Genomic DNA, 23756 nt, shown 5'->3' with positions numbered 1-23756 from the left:
GTGTCTATTTATATAATCAAGAAGGAATTAATTTTATTTTTCCAAAATTTGCTCTTATTTACATATTACAGTGTGTTAAGGTAACAATTAATTAAGATTAATTTAGTGAATACATCTTTTTTTTTCTAAGAGTTCGTATTTCCTTAACGGGTGTGTCAAAGGTAAAATGTTCACTTATTGTGGACCGGATGGAGTAATAATTAAGTAAATGTTCTAACAAAAATACAAGATAGCTACACTTATAGCTCCGCCATTGTTCTCACGTATCTAAAGCAGCCAGTGGTGGAGCCACATTCAACGAAGGTTTTTTCCTTATTTGATCGGATTAAAAAGAAACTTTGGGATTGCTGAATCACAGACAAAAAAAATAAACATATAAAGCAACGGAGCCATCATAGTATTTTTTAACTCCTCCGAAAGGAAGGATGGCAATTTGATCATTTACCCATCTGAGTCTGATAGATTCTATTTTTCTCTTTCTTCAATAAAAAGGAGGGGAGGTCGCCGTAAAATCGCACTGTATTGCTAGATAATTTTTTTTATTTTATGTATATTTACTATATATTGACCCCTTTGACTTTTGATATATTTAAATTTTTATATTTTGACACCCCTTGATAAAATTTCCGGCCCTACCACTCAAGAAGAGAAGCCATGCACAGCCTTACGTAAGTAATGAAATGATTTGCTCTTTTGTCATTGGACTATAATTACACAATCCCCCGCCTCTTGCTACCCCACACTAACATCATTTTTTTTTTTTGGTCAATCTCTCCAACTCTCCCATGGAGAGTGGAAGTATTTTATTAATAATTGTAGTAAATACATAACAGAAGAGTCATATACGTCAAGTAGGATTTCAAGTAAACTCTCAAAAAAATCAAAAACTCAGAGATTTACATAGAATCTGTTCTATACAATATGCACACCCATTAAGGGACATCAAAATTATAGATCCTATACAAGTTTTTATCTATCCAAAAGGAGCTTTTATGAGTCTTCCTCCTGAATGAAAGGTACTGAATTCTATCCATGTGTAAATCTCCTCTAGCCTCCCTAGGCATATTTCGAGACTCAGAAAAGAAAGTAACTTCAGAGCATTCAAGACCATAGCTAGCCAAAATAGCTGCCACTTTGTTTCCTTCTCTATTGCAGTGTGTGATAGACTAACTCTCCATATGTGAAACAAACCATTGTATGTCTTTGATAATATCCAAAATATTCCAAGGAGGAGCATTGATCTTGAAAATCCAATCAGTAAGTAGCTTAGAATCACACTCAATTTCTAGATTTTTTATGCCAGTCATATTACACCATTGAATTACAAATTTGAGGGCCATAACTTCAGCTTATTATTGGTCATGTTGCCAAAAGGAATAGCATAAGCTTTCACTAGATGTCCTCTATCATTTCTGATAATACCACCTCCTGCACTAAGACCCGGATTACCTTTGGAGCACCCATCAGAGTTGAGTTTCATGAATCCAGTTTGAGGAAAGTTTCATTTGACAGCCATAGAAGTAACGTGATCTCTGGCCATTTCTATCATCTCTTGAAACGTCTTCCAATTTAAAATAGGTGAAATCTTTGGAAATTGTTTGTGAGATATAATGTTAAGTTGATCACAAATTTGGGGAATAATTATGTGAGATTGCATACTTACATTGTCAAACCTGCTCTTGCATCTAGCCTTCCAAATATTCCAAATAATAATACCATGGAGGACTTGTAGAGCCATCTTCTAAACATCATTTTTTTTCTTTGGTCAACCACCACGTAATAATCAATTGTCTCAAACAGTGATATTGTTGACGAATCCCAAAGGCTTGGTTAAAATATTTTCATACCCTCTGGCTAACCATACTATTAAGAAACAAATGTTCCTTATCTTCTTGGTGATGAACAGTGCAACAAGAACATTTAGAGGGTAGATGAATACCAAATCTTCCCATAATTTGATCAACGGCTACTCTATGTTTCAACAGCCTCCAGAGAAAGAAAGAGATTTTAAAAAGATTCTTCTTATGCCATATCATTTTATAGACTAAAGTAGAACCATGATGCTACCTAATACAATTCCAAGTAGATTTACAAGTGTATTTTTCATCTGTGTTAGTAGACCAAATAGGTTGATCTTGTAGATGAGGAGATTCAATTATAATTTCATGAATATGGGAAACAATATCATTAGGAAGAACCTGATTAAGCTTAAATGTATCCCAGCAACCATTGATGATATAGTCAGACACATGACCTTTTAACAGAGGTAGACGCATTTTCATATTGTGCTAATCTTCCTTTACCAGACCAATTGTCCCACCAGAAACTTGCATTTCCTTTATTGATTTTCCACATAATTAAGTGATCAATTTTATCTCTGCTTTTCATAAGCCTCCTCCAACAGTGCGACTGAGTATAGCTCCACTTTCTAGCTACAGGATGAATTCTGCTGGCATATTTAGCATTCAGAAAATCAGCCCAAAGACTCTTCTTAGTTCTATACTGCCACCACACCTTAGCTCCTAAGATGTCTGAGATGTCTTGAATAGATCTAATTTCAATTTCTCCCTCCTGTGTTGGGTGACATAATTTATTCCATGCCACCTAATGATTCTTGTTTTCCCATCTTGATTGCCCATAGAAAATTTGCAAAAATTTCTCCATCGGTTTAATAATAGTCTTGGGAGGTTGGCAGATAGATAGCAGGTGGATAGGCATAGCAACAAGAACATGCTTTATCAAAGTTACTTTTCCCCCTGTGGATAACATGTTGCAATACCAGGCTCTAACTCATTTAAGAATTTTTGTGGAACTTTGAGTGTAGTATTGTATTTCCTTTCTTCATTGATAAAGAGGACATCCCAGATAATTAATTGGAAATTCATTCCTTTATACCTGCAACTATTGAGAGACAATGTTATTCCTCTTGGCAGATATTTTAGAGTTCATAAGAAAGCAACTTTTTTCTTTGTTTATAAGTTGTCCGAAATTCTTTTCATATTTCTTCATACAATCCATAACAAGTTTCAAAGTATTTGATTTTCTTGCACAAAAAAATTATAAGATCGCCAGCATATGATAAATAATTAATCCTTGGGCCATTAGGTTTCATGTTGAACCCAATAAACCCAGGCTTATCAAATAAACTGTTTAACGTGCTAGAAAGAGCTTCAGAGACAATTATAAAGAGGGAAGGGGAAATGGGATCTCCCTATTTGACCCCTCTTTGTAATTTAAAGAAACCTTGACTTTTACCATTGATCATCACAGAGTACCACATATTGGCCAACAGATTACGTATAGTATGAATCCAGATCTCTGTAAAATCCATTTTTCTCAAAATATCACAGATAAATTGCCAAGATATCCTATCATAAGCCTTGTTTATGTCAACTTTGAAAACAATATTACCTTATTTATTATTATTCTTTATGCCGTGAATAAGTTCTTGAGCCAGTAAAATATTTTCACCAATAACCTTTTCTTATACAAAACCACTTTGATTTTGGAAAATAAGATTAGGAATGATTTTAGAAAGTCTATTATTCATAACTTTAGACACAATCTTCTGAGTTACATTACTCAGACTAATTGGTCTAAATTCAGAGAATTCTTGAGAAAACTTAACTTTAGGAATAAGCACAAGAAGAGTATTTGTAAAGAATTTAGGCATTTGTTTTCCATTAAAAACAGCCATCACCATATTAAGAATATCTTCACCAACAATCTCCCAACCTTTTTGAAAAAATAGACTGCTAAAACTATCTGGGCCATGAGAGCTATTGGGGTTAATATCAAAAGCATCCTCCATGACCTCATTAAGAGTAGGAATGGCCATCAACATCTCATTATATTCTTGAGATACAGAAGTGGGGATGTGGTTTGGGATGGTTCTATCAATACCAAGGTTCCATTGAGTAAACAGGTTCTGATAAAATTCAGTTGCAGCTATCCCAATATCTTTCTCACCTTGGATCCAAACTCCATCATTTTGAATTCTATTAATGTTAAGCATGCTTCTTCTTCCCCTTACTAATGAATTGAAAAACTTAGTGTTCTCATCTCCTTCCAGTTGCCACTTGATATTGGCATTTTGCCTCCAATAAGCAACTACTTATTTATGGTGAACGGTGAATTCTGCTTTAGCCTTGTGAAGTTTCATTATGTCCTACTGATTTAGAGAATTCATGTACTGTTTCTCATACTGTGCTATCTGATCCCCAAGTTGTTGTTCTTTCTCAAAAATATTACCAATATTGCTTCTAGACCAATCACAAAGAGCTTGCTAGTATTTTTTATTTTTTATTGAATTGTCCAAAAGATATTACCAGTGGTATAAGAGATCCAATTCCTTTTCACTACTTCTAAGAAGTCGTCATGATCAACCCAGAAATTGAGAAACTTAAAGTATTTTATGCATTCCTCCTAGGTATTTTCAAAAGAAATCAAAATAGGACAGTGATTTGAGCTAACTCTAGGAAGATGTAGGACCTCAGTTAAAGAAAATTGCTCGCTCCAATTGTCATTGATAACCATTCTATCCAATCTTTTATAAATAATCTCCTCTTTCTTACTCTCATTGCACCATGTGAATATGCTCCCAGAGTATCCAATATCCATCAGGCCACAATCATGAATACACTCCATAAAAGAGATACTCTTATTAAGTTTATGCGGTTTGCCCCCTATTTTCTCTTCTATTGCTAAAATGCTATTAAAATCACCACATACTGCCCATGGAGTTGTAATAGTAGAGGCAATACTCCTCAATACCCCCAAAGATATTCTCTACCAATAGACTTTGACTTAGCATACACTACTGATACAAAGTATTCTTTATTATCGAAAATGTTGATGATTCTATAAGTAACAATCTGATCTTCACTTTGCATAGATAGTACAATTCATATCAAAATCCCAGAAAACTCAAATTTTATTACTACAATTAGCATAACACCTTTGCATACCCAGAATTAGTTTGTAAGAATCAATTTTGGTCTCCTTCACAAAAGGTTCCTGAATGACCACAAGGGAGACTCTGTGTTGTTTAATCAAAATTTTAAGCCTTTCAGTAGAGGCTTGTGATTTCATACCCCTTATATTCCAATTGAGGATTCTAATCATCAGAGGGATTAACAGAAGTTTTTTGGGAGTTCAATTTCTGTCTTCTAGTAATAGGGGACTCTCTGATATTCTGCCCAGTTTGTATGGTTTCTTGTACTGAGGATCTTCCATCCCTTTCATATCATTTTAGTTAGTGTCAATCTTCTATTTCTGAGAAGGATATCCTACCATATCCTGGCTCAAAATTTCATCTTGCTCATGTGAGGATTCTTCTGAGGTTTTATCCTCTGAGGAGCTAGCATCAGCCCATTCATCATTAGCTTCTTGCCATTCATGCTCAATTGAGTCAACTTGTAGCTCACTTGTTTCATTATTCTTCGTGGTGCCCCTTGTAGCCAACTTTGATTCAACCCTTTTCCAAATTTCTCAATATATTCAGTACTCAGGTTGTTGTCATTTTGAGTGTCATCATTCTGATTAGGCTTTGGAGTATCTTGATTGACCTCTTTAGATACATCCCTAGCCTTTTATTCCTTTGCATTTTCGTTCTTCTCCTCATTTCCTTCATTGGTGTCATGGCCTTAATAACATCAGTAGTACTAATCTTTGTGATAGGCTCTGAAGTAAGTAAAGGTTTGTCAACCCCAAAGATCACTCCGATAGGTCTGAAGTACTTAGGAGGTTCACTCTTTCCCCTTTTGGTAATGGCCTTATCCTTAACAGACATATGTTTTTCCCTTCCTCTTTGTTGAGAAGCCTGAAATGATTCTTGTGCATTCTTTCTTTCAGGCTTCGTTGAAGTATTGTAGTTCTTATTGTTCTCCTTCTGTTTTTAATCCTTCTCTTTTTCCTCCTCATCCTTCTTTCTTTCTAGGACTCGGCAGTTTGCTAAATTATGTCCTAATTTCCTACAATTCTTACATAATTTAGGAACATTCTCATACTCTATTTTCTGAGTAAATCCTTTTAATGGGGAGTCTTCATCCTCATCCCCTACCCAAACACTAGTAATCGCCGGCTTTAATAAATCAATTTCAATTCTGACTTTCGCCATACTAGGTATATTGAGAGTTCTAGTCGCAATATCCAATTCTAGAGGGATTCCGGCATCAGCAGGAATTTATTTAATATAAAACCAATTATGCATATGGAAAGGCAAACCTGGAAGTAAGGCACATACTGGAGCAATAGGCAGATCTTCCTCAAGCTTGAAATCGGGTGTCCACCCATGTAACCACATTTGAAGCCCTTCAATTTCAATCATTCTTTTTGTAGAGAATTACATTATGATCTTCATCGTTTGTGAAGCTTAGAAACACATTAAAATTGTCATATACGCCTATCTTCACGCTTCCTTTGAGAGAGAATTTTTCTGAAAATCTAGATCTTATGATGTCGATTTGAGGTCTATTTTTCAAAAATCGGCCCACCATAGTTCATTTACATTGAGACGCCATAACACCGTAATAATCTCTAGTCTTAAAGATGACTGCATGCATTCCTCCCTTCTAGCTTTGACGTGTTGGGGTTCTTGGCGAAATTGGGTCGCAGAGGAACTTGGGCAATTAGTCAAAGTTGTGGGCATAGGAGGATTTGTTCACCTCCGATTCTTTTCAAGAAGGACTCACCTTACTTGATGGGTCCATGAAATTGATTACAGTTGCCGGCAGATCGCCGTCTGGCGAGCCCATGGAAGGGCGATGGAAATCCGAACGTTGAGATGGTAACGGCAGTATTGTATGGAGAGAAAATGTTATAGAGAGAGAGAAAAAAATTGTAGTTGATGGTCCCTAAGGGTTCGTTTGGTAGGATTTTCTTTTCGGCTACATCAGTTTTGTTGAATTTTGTATAACAATTTTTTTCTCTTTCTTTAATTTTTGTGTGGGCCAAACAGAAAAATGAAAAATGTATAGCCATTTTTGCTATCACAAAATACATGGAGGAAAAAATTAAATAAACAAATATTTCCTCATTGAAATGACAAATAGTTGCTTGATTTAGTTTCTTGTTTCCCATCTTCTTGATCTTCCTGATCTCCAAATGATAGAATGAGGATCTGGACAAACATGGTATGGAATTTTTGGTGGATTAACTTCTGGGACACTGCATACATGACAAACAATTTAATAGTCAGGGGTTTTTTGGTCATTTTCTTTATATTTATACCATATGCTGTTACATATTAGCAATTTAGTCCTCTTACACACAAAAAATGACTTTTGTATAGGTGACATGAATTGTACATTACAAATGACAAAGTAACACTCCATGTTCTTTTAGATAGTAGAGTTAATAAATATTATCCATATATGCTGTCAATTTGACAGGTAATAAACTCATTTAAATCTTGATACCTTTTGCCTGAAATGAAAATCTTATCCTTCACCACTTCTCTGAGCAGGTATTATATTATTTTCCTTATTTATTCATGTTAACATCACAATTCACAACTGGCAAAGTATAGTCCATTTAGTAAAATGCCCATTTCATTTAATACTATTTTGGCTAATTAGAAGCTTAAACCATAATTATAAACAAGATAAAGTATCCTTGGCTTATTCTGCATTATCCCTTGCTTCTAGAACCTAAAGGAATTAAAATAGAGAATTGTCTGGACTACATATTATAGTATATGGAGTAGGTAAGAGAGTCGGGTCCAGCAATTAAAAAATAAAAATGCTAAATTCAAATACTTACCTCAGTGCATCAATTTCAATCTGTGAGAAGTCCATGTTGGTTGAACTATCTTGAAAAGAAATGGTTCTTGTCCTTGTGGCCATCGGCGTTGTTGGTTGTTTGATGGCTACTACTTTGCAATTCAAATTTCTTGCAATGTGGTTGTGGGTCATGGCCAGCCTATTCAAGAAAGAAAAGGAACACTGGTTTAATTAGTTCCACTCTACTTGGTACTACTAAAAGTTTGTAGACGAAGCCAGAGGCAAAATTAGGAAGCGTTTTACGAATTCAACTAGACTCATTGCTTTTAGCTTGAACTATATATATATATGCATACAACAAATATGCATACAACAGAAATTCGCGTGCATCTCAACTATTCTATCGATCTTTCAATTTAGTGTCTTCCACCGGCACAAGTATCAGCTATAACGTGCTATGGTACTTTGTCCTTACTGATTTAAAATTGGTTGCTAATCCTTGCTAGGAACCTAAGCTCGGGTAGATTGAAACATATAATCACAAGGTCATCAAATAATCTCAAGTTTAATAGGATAAGATGATATATTCAGTATTAAGTCTGGAATAAAATTTATACCATATTTGGTTGTCAGATAAATTTATACAATCAACCAAACATAATATAAATTTAATCCCTTACCTTATCTTATATTATCCCGCTTACAAACGAACCCTAATAGTAGACCTTGGGAAAAAGAGAGGTTCGAAGGGGACAATTTTAGCCCCCGAGGCTAATTTACAACAAAAAGTGGCAGTTGACCAACTATAGTCTCGTGGACCTTTGGTTTTAGGAACTTCTTATCCTGTCATATTTTTTTAGTCCGTTTAAAAAAGAATTACACATTTTTAAGAAATAATTTAACTTTAAATTATTCATTTTATGCGTTTTACCCTTAATGAGGGCTTTAATAAACACACAAATGTAATTGCCCCACAAAGCTTTTAACCTTTAAGCTTTTAATACCACAAGTTTCAAAAGACTTCTTTTTTTCTTAAACTCCGTGTCGAGTCAAATTAGTTCATCTAAACTGAAACGGAAGGAGTAGTATTGATCGATTCTATTACCGAATCTTTAGTTTAATCATTTGATCAACTATTAACAGAAGATTGCAAAACGTAAAAGCAGATGAACAATGATGCTAAAAGTTATCTCAATCAAAAGAAAAGATAAATCTTTCTGAGGAAAATGAACAATAAAACAGGAGATTACAAACTTAAAACAAGAAATTTAAGAGGACGTGAATTCTACCTGTAAAGAAAGCTCTGATCATGAAGTCCAGCAACAAGAGTAGAAACACCAATTTCTCTAACCATTTCAGCAATCTTTTCACCATCTTGATCCCCCTGTGCAACCACAATCTCTGTCTTGGTCTGTAACATAACCCTTCTATCATATATTGGATCAGTAACATAGACAAGAGAAAAAGAAAAAAAATGTTACTATATTCAACCCTAAAATAAAGAGAGACATACATTGAGAAATATTTTGCACGTCATAGAAGGAGAGAGCCAATTGAAAACCTTTGAGACGTAAAAGCTTAACCTTTTTCTTGCTCCTTGATTTTGTGATAGGGAAAACATGTAAAAGGATGAGTATATCCCCATATCGCAAGAGATTGTGTAGAGTCCATTGGAGTGCAGTTTTTGCTATTTCCACATCTTCTACAACTACCACAATTTTCTTTACATCCATATTCAACCCCTCTAAGCCTCTTTGAATTCTTCTCTTACTTGTGTTTTCTTGGATAGAAGTTGAGCTTGTTTTCAGCTACAGAATTCTAGTCTTCTCTCCAAATGATCAGAGGAATATTTGTTTATTATATTTGTGGAATATGGATATTTACCTTCAATTGGAGGGAGAAAATAAGGAAATGGATAGTTTGGACTTGAGAGCAATATAGCCAGATTATAGGATGGGGAACAGTAAAAGCCGGGAGGGCCAAGAAATTTTCTTTGCTTTTCGTTTTAACTTTTCAGCAAAAAAACACAAAGAGACTCATTGATTTAGTCAACTTCCATTTGCCTGAATTACAAATATGGTTAAAATAATTATGAAAATTATTTTCTCCCTTTAACTTTGCGAGAAAAAAAAAATCAAATTTCTATACAACTTTTGGACAGTACATTTTGTCATTTTCATATGTGAAATGTGATTACATAGCAAAAACGTAAGTTGCTAATATTTAAATCGTCCTTTGGTGACAACAGATAAAAGAAAAGCTAATACTTAAATCAATTTTGTGACGCGTGATATAAAAGGAGGCATCTTTGTTTAAAAATGCATTTGCGTTATCAACTACTCCTACACTGTTGTTTAAAGGAATCCTAATTGATTTGGTAAAATTAGATACTCAAACAGTTCCAATAGTTTTAATTTGGGAAAATGTACGTGCTCTGACTTTGGTTCTTAAAAATGAAAAATTAGCTCAGAAGAATAACAAGATTAAAAAAAAAATGCACTAGACGCAAAGACCGCAATTGTTTACCTTAGTTTTTACAACACAAACTCTTCCGCCTCCGTTCAATGATGGTATTTTAAGCATGTACTTTATTCACTTTTAGTTTTCCACTTTTACTTTGCACTCTCATTAAGAGAAAATAAATGAAGCATGTATTTTACAATTTACCAATAATAATCCTAGCATTTCCTAAAGTCTTAAGAAACATGTGAGAAATGAGTAGTTAGTGATAAGAGTATAACAGGAAAAAAAATTGTCTTTCTAGTATAGTGGACAAGTAAAAGTGAAATGTATTTTTAGTATAGTAAACAAGTAAAAGTGAACGGAGAGAGTAGGTATGATGTGTTCAACATCCCATAATGCATGATTTAAGTACACACAGCCAATACAGTTTTATCACCAATTTATTTACTCACAAAGAAAGTCCAATCAACCAATTACACATTAATCTCTTTCTTTTTATTATTCTTTCTTTGTCCCACGTCTGCCCATGACAAATGATGTAGTTAGCAATCACTTTGAGGAGTTAGTGAGACAGATCAAACATCTACAATATATTCCTTTCTTCTAGATTCTTATCCCTAAAAAGAGGAGTATTCTCTTTGCTCTCTGGAAGGGGAAGCTAATAGAAGTTGCCACAATCCAGAAGAAATACAACCGATTTTCAAAATGAAAATCCTTGCTATCTGGGGTTAAAGTTCTCTGAGTTGACAAGATAGAGTCAAGAAAATGCCTAAGGGGAAAGGAAACAAATTTAGTTGTCGGAAAAGGATTCCGATATACGAGTAACTTAAAGGGAAGTATGGATAAATTAAGAACGGCATTAACATACTATACTAGTACTACTACACTTTCCGTTGACATGTCGTTTCTAAATAGGAACCTCTGGCAGCTTTTTGCAACACATAAGATCACTTGATAGTTTTTTTGAAGTATGTAACAAAGACGATACTCTCATCTACTTATTACTACAAACGAAACACCATATAATAGGCACCTAGATTCCTATGGTCAATAACCCAATCTACTGACTCGGGTAACACCAGCACTCCCTCATAAAAAACAATTCAACCTGTGATAAAATTGCAAAGAAAGTACCAGTACCTTTAACCCTCCATTGCGCCAAGCTCATTACCAAACATACCTCCTCGATTGTTTGTGACATACACAAGCTATTACTATCAGTTTCTGGAAATGTACCAATCGTATCCAGCAGGGTAGTTGCTGTCATCCAGAATCCTACTGCTGGTTGCCTCTAGCTTACCACAGAATCAATTTTTAACACTGCCAAAAACAAGACTCTAAATTTTTTCATGTCAATGCTTTGTTATTCACAAAATTCATGACAGATTTTATTCAAAGCAGCTAACTGTTGCTACTAGTTTCTCCTAGTAAAGCAAAGGTGTTTATGCATCAGGTAACCAGTTGTGACTGATTACATACTCCTACAATCACCGGATACGATAGCTTATCTTTGAACCTCAGTGTTCAGCAGCAAACTCTACCCTTCTGTCCTTGTTTATTATACTAACAATACTGTCACGCTAAACCTGACTAAAAGTTTACTATAACTAGATATTGCCAGGTGATGTCAACTATCTACCTCCTGAACATCATTCACAGGCACACATAGAAGCTCATTTCAAGTGACGCGACCCCAAACAGTCCGTCCTTGGCCGCGGCCACCACGTGCATTGTCATAGCCTCTTCCACGATATGAGCCTCGAGATGCTCCTGGCATGCGAGCTCCCCGGCCACGACCCCGTTGGTTTTTCTGAGTCTCACCAAATGTCTGGAAAACACATCAAGAAGTCTCTTCAGGAATCAAAATTAAAGGGAATTTCTAAAGCAATGCCCCCCCCCCCCCCTCTTTTTTTTTTTTTTGAGATACGGCAAAGAATCAAATTACCTCGGCATCTTTTTTCCTTTGTTCAGAAAACTTCACTTTTCCAGATTCACGATCAAGCGTATGACAGGAAAGAGAATCAAAGAAGTCGTCCTTACAATAAACAGACTGTAGAATATAAAGTTAATAACAGCAAATTGAGAGATACATGGAGAAAAATTTGGAAGCGCGAACATATACTTTCCACCTGCAGCTTACCTTGTAATCATGTTTTGCATTTCCATCCCCAGCTTCATCCTGTGCATCACTGTAATCCATCTCTTTCCCATCCCCGATTCCATCATCTGATTCAGCTTTGTTACTCTTGCCTAGAAAATCCCATACCTCTTTCTTATTGAACCTTTCATTCATTGCCTCAAAATCGAACTCCTCGGAGAATCTTTTAACCAAATGGGAATTCTGGAAAAAATAAAGTATGCTCTGAGTACAAATGTCAAGAGGCTTGCATCCTGCAGCTTGTTTAAAACCAACCAACACGATAATCGTCACTCAACATTCCCCAAACTACTCAATACTCGAAACAAGTTTTGACCTGTTGGAAATGAGATTTTATAGCTACATCAATAACCTTGTAAATTGTTATGCTCAAAGATTTTGCATCCAAGGTAAGCGATTTTGTTATTGTAGAAAGCGATCAGTTCTTTTGATCTTGACCGGGCATGGAAAAGCTTCCTTTTTCAATTCCAGAAGTTACAGAGTTTGTGTAAAAGAAGCTGCAATAGGCTGCTATTCTAGGCTCGCTTTGCTTCTTCAAGCTCAGCCCCTTATTTCAAAATAAAAAAACAATGCTAACGAGCAAGAAAACGAAGGCGCTAAGGCACAAAGGCTTTCGTGCAGCTGCTAGATGATTCCTAGTCAGCTAACTGAGAATCCAATAGAGAAAATTGTTTTTCTATTGATTTCTCATTGGAACGATTTCTTGCGAGCCATGAAACAGATAATCCAAGTCGTAAGAACGAACCACACAATGGAGAATCTCAAGCCAATAAGAACCAAGCGTACTGCTTGACTTGCTTTTCTTCTCTTATGATATTGATAAATCGAGCCTTCACTCTTGCCTATAATAAGAGGTCAAGGATTGATTGTCTGTTCATAGTGGCATACTTCTGGCCAGGAGTGTACATAGGTCGGGTTGGTTCGGATTTTTCAATTACCAAACCAAACCAATTGTGTCGGGTTATTAAATCTAAAGACCAAACCAATAAAAGTTTGGTTTTTTTAATCTCGGTTTTTCCCGGATTTTCGGTTTTTTTCTTCGTAAAGTCTTCATAGCATAAAACGTAGAATTTATGCTCCAAATATTTCTTTTAACCTAGTAAAGAAGAACCATATAAGGTATTTTTAGAAAAAAATAACATAAAATATGAGATGAGTCATGACATTGTACAAAAATATTCAACAATAAAGATACAAAGTCGCATAAAATAAATATTATTAATAAGCTATAATGAGGATGAACATAATCTAAAATTACTAAATTGTTAAAATAAGTACGACTAATAAGTACTATTATTTACTTGACTAAACACCAAAAAACAAATAAGTTATACATTTTATCTAAACCATGAAAAAACTAAAAATAGATATCCAACACTATTGACATTCTTAATACAATTAGATTAAACATCTTTTGTTAGCATTAGTATTGATTTGATTTTGGTTTGGGATTTATTTGAGTTACTAAAATTTATGGACTATAAAACTTATTGGAGCATTCAAAAATTATAAGTCCAAGCTTGAAATAATATGTTAAAAGATAAAACCATGAAAAAGTTTAAGAAATATTTATAAACGACGCTACAATAAATATTTTTATGTATTAAATATATTAAAAACTTCTATACATGTAATGTTGAGTTGGTTTGGTTTCGGTTTGACTTTTTTTTAGTTAAAACCAAACCAAACCAATTATGGTCGAGTTTTTTTCGGGTTTTTTTCTCGGTTTGACTCGGATTATCGGTTTAGTGCGGTTTGTCGGTTTCCTTTGTACACCCTGGGATATTAACTTGAATGAGACGCCTCAAGGTCATGGATCGTTATCTATTTCGAGTTCCATGTGACTAAAGTATGAATTGCCTATTAGTCATCAGATGACAAGGAAAAGAGTGTCGGTTGATAATGCAAACTTTACCATGATAAAAGAACTAGGAGGTACACAGTGTAATTGAACTAGTATATTTTGTACGGATCTAGCTACTAGGAATTGTCAAGGATGTCACATCCACGCAAGAATTTCAAAGAGATCAAGTGCTATAAAGAACAGTTACCTTTGCTTCGCGTCCGCGAAATTGACCTCCCACATTGCGATGATTGAGTTGAGGAACACCATTTGGCTGGAACAATGTGGAATTAATTAAATAATGGGGTAGGCCATAATATGAAGAATACAAATACTTGGAGTTTACACAATCAGAAAGGGCAAACTAAAATTTGGCATTCATCTGATGAAAGGGGATAGCAAACCACTAGTGGAAAGTCTTAGCAATACTGAATTTACCAGAGAAAGAAGCAACTTCACAAAGCAGCATGGCAAAAACATGAAATGATCAGGACTATAAGAAAAAAAAAGGTTTAAAAAGCAATGGAAAACTAGCCAACTGAATTACCACTTGTCCTCTGCCCATGCCCATATTATTCTGACGAGAATGTAGAGCAGCTCCAACAAGCTGGAAGGACAAGAAGAAATCACTTCCTTTACTTTCTGGTTAAGAGTATATGACATAGTTCAATACTTAATTTAGCCATAACTACATAAGAGGAAAAACAAATGGATCACATGCTCTAAACTAATTAAAGTTACCCCATTTCCTCTTCCTGATGCATGCTTCCTATAACTTTGATGTGTATATACAGCAGCTCCTTTTGGCTGAAATAAATTACAACAAAGAAAAAAGGGCATATGACAGAATCCACGCAGAAACCAAACTTCCCTTTTTTGGGCTTAGGGAGGGCTGGGGCAGGGACAACAAATAAGGAGTTTGTCTACCACCCATAGGGCACACAAAAAAGTGACTTAGGTTACCGCATTTCCTCTCTGTGTGTGGCCTCTACTATTGTGATGAGTGGATAATGTGGCTTGATGTGCCTGAATAGACATAAAACAGCCCACAAGGTAAATATCAACACTCCTAAAGAGGCATAAACGAGAACAGAAACTACAAGATATGGAGAAAATTACCCCATCTCTTCCCCGAGCAAAGTGACTTCTATTGTGATGAGATGATGTAGATCCATGTAACTAGAGAGAGAACAAGGATGGGTGTCACGCACACAAAAAAAAAAAAAAAAAATCAGATCTCCAAGTTGTATCAGATAGTAAAATCATGAAATACAGCACCAGACAACATGCGAAAAACAGGAACTACGTAACGTTGCAAACAGAAAAGGAAGATGGAGGAAATAAATGCAACCAATAACAAAACAGTAATTTTTTTTTATCACAGAAGTTGTTTAGTAAGTAGGAAACTAAAAGTGGGCTTATGATGATATCCATGTGCATTTATTTAAAGGGTTCCCGCAAAAGCTTTTTCGAATTGGTAAATGTGGAAGTGCGCCTCGCACAAAAATGATTAACTATATGATTCTCAGAACGTCAGTGGATGTTGGTTAAGGGTCTCTTCATTTCTTTTTTCCTTAATGAAGATCAAAAGAAACTACAACAACATCAAGCTGATTACTAAGGCTAAAGAATTAAATTACTCAATAACGAACAAGTGTAACCACGCACAGAAACATCAAAAATAGAAAAGGGTAGATATTATCAAACAAGGAAACAGCAGGTTTCCAATTTTTATATGTAAAGCTAAAATACCAGCTTAGTTGCCAAACATTAATGGGCACATCACAATATAGGAGAGCGAACGAATGGAAGTGAGAAGTAAGGAGAGAGAGTGTCCATACTGTTTTAGTTGTAGATTTTGGTATTGACTCCACGGTTTCTTCTGTACTCCCCGAAGGCAGAGGTTCTGATACTGATGCTTTAACAGTCTGTACATCAGCGTTTGACGTTTGCGATGATTGAGGTGATGAGGAATCCTTCACTCCTGACAGCACCTCTGGTGACAAGAGAGATGATCTTGACAGATTGCTGAGAGATGCATCTTTTGTGTCTACATTAGATGGCACAGTTTGCGAGATTGTGGAGAAAGAATCTGAAGTGCTAATGGTGGAACTTGGTTCTTTAGTTACTGGAGCCAGAATAGCATTGACATTAAGTTCTGCTTCCAGAGCAGACACCGTTATTGGGCCAGAATCCATTGCTACAGTTGGAAGAGCACGGAATGCATTATTTGGCATTGGAATAGATGACAAATTAAGAAACGGTTTAGCAGGCTGTTCAGCATTGGATTTCCCAGATGACGGCATTGGGGGGAGCAAATTTGGGGAAGCAGTACTAATAGGCAGCAGCAATGGGTGATGTTGTGCCGCCAAACTAGATCCTCCGGCTAGAGATGCATTCACATTTTGGTATTGTGCTTGCTGCTGAATGGGAAGGGATGCAACCAAACTCTGTGGTGGTGGAGGAAAACGTTGCTGTTGAAATTGAGAAACTCCTCCTGAGGACCCAACTAATCCAGGCCAATAATTAGGCACAGCAGGCCCATTGATATTTACAGGTGGAGGAGGAAGCGAGCCCCAAAGGCTAGAACTTGGTGGCGACAGATTCGGGGCAAGATTCACCTGGAAAGGTGCAACAGGGAGTATGGACGGCGCACTGGTACTAACATCTGCTACTTGTGCAGCACCAGGAGATGTCATGCCCATGGTTGACGGTATGGGGTTAGGAAAATGAGACTGAATAATTAAAATAAATTAAAGTTAGTTAAATCTCTAAGATGCAACAGAATGATAATCCATCATATTAAAATCAACATACCTGTATTATGGCAGGATCATCAGGAACAACTGAAGTACTTTGAGGGGGTGGTGAGGATATAACCTGCAGATCCTGTGAGACGAGGGAAACGAGAAGCAGATATCCAGAATGAGCCCATACTTAGAGCCGGAAAAAACCCTTAGACGAATAGCTCCAACACTAATTCAGGTAAACTTCATCAGACATACTATACAACATCCGAGGAGAAGTCAAATGTAAGATCACTTCTCCAACTGAAAAGACAAGCAATTAAGTTTTTGATCAATGACCCACAGCCCCCTTTTTCCCTCAACATTGCTTCTTTCTTATTACAAGCCATAAAATTGATAGTGCTTCATTTAAGAGTAGTGCAGAAACATCTTTGTAGTTGCTACTATTTCATGAGAACAAAATTAGTGTTAGATTAAACAATAGGAAATATATAGATTTTCACCAAGATCCATCTAGACGCTGTTAGATTTTTATGCCAAACCTTTAATACCAATCTCTAAACCCACTATATCTGACAACCTGGAAGATTCATTGTTTAGTATTTTGAGGCTTTACGGGAAAGAAAGAGGATGAGAAACCTGGGAACCTCCCGTGTCTTTTTTTGTTAAATAAAGTAACGGGATCCATTCATTCGCTCCAGTACAGTGGCATTTTAACTCCTAAATAAAATTCAGCGAGCTAACAAGATCTATAAAATCTAGTGCCAATTTTTTCCATTTCAGGGAAATAATTATTGCTGCGGCATGAGCTTAATAGTAAGTAAGAGTAATTGTACACGATCAGAAAATGCTTTATGGGTCTCAGCATTCTCGTTGAGTGTCACTTTTTTCAGAAATGCAAAACTTCAAAGTATACCTGGTAAGTACAAGGATAATAGTAGAACTTATGTCTTTATCAGTGACAGACTCTTATCAATTTAGCCCGCTAGTCTTGAGCTTAGGCCACCCAACCAGACAGCTCATTAGCCCAGCCACAAAAGTTTTTGAAAGTTTCAACCTGGCCCTTCTTACAAGTCCCATTGGCAGCAAAGAAGCTGGAAATGAGTCTGACAGTTTTAATTGATGATCCAATCCAAAAGAAGAAGCATAATGATGCCGCCTATTATTTCCATTCAATAAATACCGTTTTAACTAATATCTTCATTTCTTTTTACTGGAGAAGCCAACAAAATGCTATTCAAACACCACATTACGTAACTCCAATCTCCAAAGATAAATATTATTTAAGGAACACTTGTCACATAGATTCACTCTGTGTGCAAGCAAAAAAACTCAGCATGTCGAGAGAAAATCAGCCTACCACACCATTAAGCTGAAAGAGAAGCTACTTGAACTGAGCTTGGGCATCCTCACTGACGCTATTTAGTTATTTGGGATACGAATTCCCACTATCGAATCTGTCAATTCTGCCTTATCCTACCCATGATCATAGAGGCTTTTAGCAACTAGAAACAGTTGGACGTGAAGAAATCACAAGCAGAATCAGCACGTTACGCAGTTACTCACAATTATCACATGCACTCCAATGATTAACCGCCAAAATGATTCTGGAAGAGTACAATAAAAAAAATAACGGGAACAACCATGTAAGGCACTGTACAAGAAATAATTCAACTACTCTTGCATGGTAGCTATCTGTTGGCGTTGTGAAAAGCTCAAATGAAGAAACAAGAATGTCCGAATGGAAAGTTCCAATGAAAATCCCAGATGCAGTTTCTCTCATCTTCATTGTTGTAGAAAGAAAAAAGGTATGATAACTGAGCATGTAGGCGAATTAATCACCAGAACAGCTGTAGGTCATCCAAAGTTTTTATGACAATAATCTAGTTCTAATAAAAACACCAAGCACACAAAAAGTAAGCAGGTAAAGTCAGAAGTAGCGTTCACCTTTATGTCACTACCTCGGAAGAAAATGTACTCATAAATTTTGTCACTGGGAGATATCTGAGGTCCATCCTGCTTTCGTCCTTCTGTCCCATATGATTTCACTGCAGCATACAGATGACTCATGTGTCAAAAATTTGTATAACAAGAAGCTAAGAGTTCAAGGTGAAACAAGTCGACTACACCGCCAAATACCTAAACATTATTAATCTGGCCAAACAACTTAACAGTTGTCAATACAAAAAAAATTAACAGAGGCAAGTCACAAAATTCAGGATCTAGAAAATTCATCAAATTGCTATGACACAAAGAGACACTAACCACAACATTTGCTCCACATAAAAAGCGAAGAGCTTAATCTTAAAATACTAGTTGGGGAAGTAATTATTTGCTTCTGAACAAATTCTTCTTGAAATTCAACTCAGGCCTTTATATCAACTGGAAGGTTGAAAAACTGGACACATGCACGTTCCCTTCTGTCCGCACTTACTCAAGCGACCAGCTGATATTACAGTAATAAAAATTGACAAAGACTCAGCTTCTAATAACTTGATTATGGCAACAAAAAAAGGATGTTTGATTCACTGGCATACCCCCCAGACATCAAAATCTTGCAACATATCTATTCTTTGCATAAAACATTTCCTCACATGTTGCATGTGCATGCATGAATCATTCAGAACTTCAGGGTGAAAAGAAATAAATTCTCAGATAGTTACACAAGTGTCCCTCAGCTCTTCGCATTTTCCATCTAACCTGGGGCTACCAAACCACCATACCACTGTCTAAACTACTTTTTCCTTTTTACTATTGGTTGTTGAAATAGACAACTCATTGCAGCTTTAATGCCAATTTTATTGAAAAGCACCTCACCACAAAACGACGTTCAATAGAATACAATATGCATAAGATAGATTGGACTAGATATAAGTCAAGGAAGATATACATAAGAAGCTTCAATTGATAATTCCCAGCATCTCTCGATCCATTAATTTTTATGGTGGGAGTTTCTCTACTTAGTAAGGAACGTTTCTTATGAATAGCTGTTCTTTCCTAAGTAAGAAAAAACATTCATGTCCTAAATACCTTCTTTTTATGGAAGATTTAAGTCAAACAATTTCTCGAAAAAAATAGAGGTAATTGCAGGGTTTTCAAATTGACATTATCAACAGAAATCAAAATCTGAAAACCCTGCAGTTTGACACATGTATAATTCAATTCTCAGTCCATACAACACGCAAACGATTCCTAATTTTTTGCTTTGCTCTCCTAAAATTCTGATAGCACAAACATGTTCACATTCACAAACTAACAATGATATATCCAAAAATATATATATTTCCGACCAGAGTTTTATGAATACAACTAGAACACAGAGTGATCAAAACAGAAACAATATCATATAAAAAATAAAAAATAATAATAATAATAATAATAATAACAGAAGTGTATACCGTTGCGAAGGCCGATGGTGGATTCTAGAGCATCGAGATGGAAGAGAAATCCTTCATAACGAATATCAGACTTTGTAATCAAGCAAATGAGACTCCCAATGTAGGAGTCGGCTGCCTTAGAGGCCGCCGCTGCCATTGCCCAAATCGGTGCTGTGTTTTTCTGAAACTGAAACCCTAATGAATCAGTGCTATCAAATCTATAGAGCGGTAAAAGCAAAAACAGACGATAGATTACGATAATCTGAGGGAAGAAGAATCCGTAAGAAACCGCTTCCGCTTTTTGATGTCACCTGGCAAGAGTTGAGGCCCGACGCTGGCTTTCTTCTTTCTTTTCTGCCTAGTGTATGTATGTAAACAGTAGAGCTAATCACACGAGAAGTGTTATTTCCCTTTCCCTTTAATACCTTTTTCTTTCCTTGACTTTCTGTTTTTTTCATTATCTTGCTATGTGCTTCTCATTAAGAACACTCCATAATTAAAGTTTCACATGTGCTTTGCCTCCTTAATGAGTTTATCCGATACTAATAACTTGAGTAAATTGATAAATTTTGCATAATGAATAATTTATATAAAAAAAAAAAAAGATAACATGGAATTCATGTGAATAAAAATAAGATGGAATTTAATGTGATTTAGTTCGGAACATGATGTAAAGAATTGTTATATAATTTAATTTAATTTGTGAGCAAGATATACATGAATTATATAACTATATTATTGGAGTTACAATAAAATAAATAATAAATTTATAGAAATTTATTTTTATGTAGCTAAAGAAAGAGTTTACTACTAAATAAATAATAGTTTTACGAACTAATGTTATTCTTAAGTGGACGAAAAAATAACAATTCATGTTTTAGAATTTAAATATATTTTATTTGATAATTGCATATCACAACAACAACAACAAACCCAGTAGTATCCCACGAGTGGGGTTTGGGCAGGGTAAGATGTACGCAACCTTATCCCTACCCCGGGAAGGGCGGAGAGGTTGTTTCCGATAGACCCTCGGCTAGAGAACCACTGAAAAAAGAAAAGGTAATTGCAACAAGTAGGAATAACAGCAAGATGAAATAAGATCGAATTCAAGAATGCAGTCAAACTCTAGGTTGTAACGACTCCGCCAGTCGTTTTGAGAGTTGTAACCTCATTCCCCCATTTATTGCTCAATTTATGTTTCACAGTTGTTATGTGACTTGCCGGGGTGATTAGTTTGGATCCGGTAAGGTTTAGGAATGAATTGGAACACTTAGTTATAAGGTTTAAAGTTTAAGTTGAAATAATGATCGGATATCGACTTATGTGTAAACGACCCCGGAATAGAGTTTTGATGATTTCAATAGCTCCGTATGGTGGTGATTTTAAACTTAGGAGTGTGTCCGAAAAATTATATGGAAGTCCGTAGTGAAATTTGGCTTGAAATGGCGAAAGTTGAATTTTTGGGAAGTTTGACCGAGGAGTTGACTTTTTGATATCGGGGTCGGAATCCAATTCTGAAAATTTTTATAGTTCCGTTATGTCATTTATGACTTGTGTGCAAAATTTGAGGTCAATCGGAACTGATTTGATAGGTTTCGGCATCGAATATAGAAGTTGGAAATTCTTAAGTTCCTTAAGCTTAAATTGGGGTATGATTCGTGATTTTAGCGTTGTTTTATGTGAATTGAGGTTTCAACTAAGTTCGTATGATGTTTTAGGGCTTGTTGGTGTATTTGGTTGAGGTCCCAAGGGCCTCGGATGAGTTTCGGATGGTTAACAGATCAAAATTTGGACTTAACCAGCTGCTGGAAATTTTATGCTGGAAATCGAGGGCAGCGCCTAGACATAAATTTTAAGTTATAAAATGGGGGTTTTGTCCCATTTTCTATTTTTGACAAACTGGAGCTTGGGGAGAGGCGATTTTTGAGAGATTCTTGAGGAAAAATATTGGGATAAGTGATTCTAACTCAGATTTGGTCAATATACACGAATATATCATTGTTTTCATCATTTAATTAGTGTTTTGAGATGAAAATTTGGGGAAAATGAGGAAGAGTTCTAGGACTAGAATTTTGAGGTTTTGAATGGGATTTTGTTATCGGATTTGAGTAAATTTGGTATGGTTAGACTCGTGAGTGAATGGGCTTTCGGGTTTTGTGACTTTTGTCTGATTTTGAGACATGGGCCCGGGGACCGGGTTTGAGCCGATTTCAGATTTGTGGCTATAATTTCGTATCTTTCTTGTGGAATTGATTTCTTTAGCCTATGTTGATTGTACTGTGCTGTTTGTGGCTAGATTCGGGAAGTTTGGAGACCAATTCACGAGGCAAGGGCATAGCGGAGTAAGAAATTACGCGGTTTTGAGGTAAGTAGCACTTCTAAACTTGGTTCTGAGGGTATGAATCCCCGAATTGGTGTTATATAAATTATTTGGAGGTGACGCACATGATAGTTGACGAGCATGTGGATGTGCACCATTGAAATTGTGACTTAAATAAATTCTGTGAAGTTGTAAAAATTAAAGAATCATGTTATTATCTGAACATTTCCCACGTGTTAGAGAAATTGAGCTGGGGCTCTTATTAAAGATCATGTTTAGGCTACGTGCCAATATTTTGGGACCCATGGGGTCGTGTTGCTGTTAAATTAATTGTTTTAAAAATGTACATTTCACCCTCACTCATATTCATCCATTGTGAGAATATTTATGGGATCGAGCTGCGCGTCGCAGCAGGCCATATTGGCTTTATATATATTATTATTAAATGGATCGGGGCTACCCACATGCAGCAGGCCTTATAGGCTTTACTATTATATGGATCGGGGCTGCCCCGCCTGCAGCAGGCCTTATAGACTTTATTATTATACGGATCGGGACTGCCCGCCTACAGTAGGCCATACCGGCTTTATATCACGCTTGGGCTGAAGGAGCCCCTCCGGAGTCTGTACACACCCCCAGTGAGCGTAGATGATTATATATTCGGGATGGACTTCCGAGGACATGGACTTGCCTTATTTATATTGTGATAAATTTTTCCTGGGCATGGATCTTGTCCGTATCATTTACATTTGGGGGAATAAATTGCCTGAGGGCTGGATTGGTCTTATACGGTACTGAGTGACTGACTATCAGTCGATGTGTATATATACGGGATGGAATATCCCCGGGATGGATTGGCCATAAACAATACCGAGTGACCAAATGATTAGTGACCAGTGTCTTTCCACTGAGATGTCATATTCCTCATATCATGCAGTATTGATCTATTTCACTTGTAGTGAGTTTAACTGTTGAACTTGAAAGCATGCATATATTTCTGTACCATTATTTATACTGGACTATACCTGCGGAGCTCGTCACTACTTTCAGCACAGAGGTTAGTCTTGTTACTTATTGAGTTGGTTGTACTCATACTACACCCTACACCTCGTGTGCAGATCTAGGTG

At 36.1% G+C, this 23756-nt stretch overlaps 2 protein-coding genes across 10 annotated transcripts; both read right to left on the bottom strand.

Moving 5' to 3' along the window:
• Positions 1–2278: 2278 nt before the first annotated feature.
• Positions 2279–11451, bottom strand: LOC107791380 (uncharacterized). 6 transcript variants are annotated; one of them, XR_001649258.2, is made up of 5 exons: positions 9235–11451; positions 9011–9148; positions 7762–7920; positions 6226–7167; positions 2279–2895 (listed from the first exon to the last, which is right to left on the bottom strand). XR_001649258.2 is itself a non-coding variant. In XM_075245121.1 (4 exons), coding segments are annotated over exons 1-4 (402 nt in total). In that variant the 5' UTR covers positions 9237–11451; the 3' UTR covers positions 3654–7061. The 6 variants fall into 6 exon arrangements, 1 of the variants encoding a protein (XP_075101222.1); XR_012705578.1 differs by having other exon boundaries at positions 2279–2901; positions 9011–9145; XR_001649259.2 differs by having other exon boundaries at positions 9011–9145.
• A 151-nt stretch (positions 11452–11602) lies between these two features.
• On the bottom strand, positions 11603–20782 carry LOC107791381 (protein decapping 5). Of its 4 annotated transcripts, none has more exons than XM_016613435.2 (13): positions 20621–20782; positions 20331–20496; positions 18880–18980; positions 17003–17074; positions 16027–16920; positions 15305–15364; positions 15149–15211; positions 14927–14992; positions 14733–14792; positions 14394–14459; positions 12325–12525; positions 12130–12234; positions 11603–12012 (listed from the first exon to the last, which is right to left on the bottom strand). In XM_016613435.2, the coding sequence occupies exons 1-13, from the start codon at positions 20765–20767 to the stop codon at positions 11863–11865; spliced, it is 2151 nt and encodes a 716-aa protein (XP_016468921.1). In that variant the 5' UTR covers positions 20768–20782; the 3' UTR covers positions 11603–11862. The 4 variants fall into 4 exon arrangements, with proteins under 4 accessions (XP_016468921.1, XP_016468922.1, XP_016468923.1 ...); XM_016613436.2 differs by having other exon boundaries at positions 20331–20490; XM_016613437.2 differs by having other exon boundaries at positions 20566–20720.
• Between the last annotated feature and the right edge of the window lie 2974 nt (positions 20783–23756).

This window comes from Nicotiana tabacum, chromosome 22, assembly GCF_000715075.1.
Source record: "Nicotiana tabacum cultivar K326 chromosome 22, ASM71507v2, whole genome shotgun sequence".
Classification (NCBI taxonomy): Eukaryota; Viridiplantae; Streptophyta; class Magnoliopsida; order Solanales; family Solanaceae; genus Nicotiana; species Nicotiana tabacum.
The sequence above is the reverse complement of the archived record's forward strand: the minus strand, read 5'-3'. Positions and strand labels throughout refer to the sequence as shown.

What these genes read in the sequence shown, in the direction of transcription:
- LOC107791380 (XM_075245121.1), bottom strand. An exon ending in GATCAGAGCTTTCTTTACAG is followed by an intron (nt 7,921 to 9,010) that starts GTAGAATTCACG and finishes TTTCTTGAATAG; the next exon opens with GCTGGCCATGACCCACAACC. An exon ending in ATTGAAATTGATGCACTGAG is followed by an intron (nt 7,168 to 7,761) that starts GTAAGTATTTGA and finishes TCATGTATGCAG; the next exon opens with TGTCCCAGAAGTTAATCCAC.
- LOC107791381 (XM_016613435.2), bottom strand. Translation starts at nt 20,767, where the DNA reads ATGAAAAAAACAGAAAGTCAAGGAAAGAAAAAGGTATTAAAGGGAAAG. An exon ending in CAAAATCTACAACTAAAACA is followed by an intron (nt 15,365 to 16,026) that starts GTATGGACACTC and finishes TTCTCTCTCTAG; the next exon opens with TTACATGGATCTACATCATC. An exon ending in TTGCTCGGGGAAGAGATGGG is followed by an intron (nt 15,212 to 15,304) that starts GTAATTTTCTCC and finishes ATGTCTATTCAG; the next exon opens with GCACATCAAGCCACATTATC.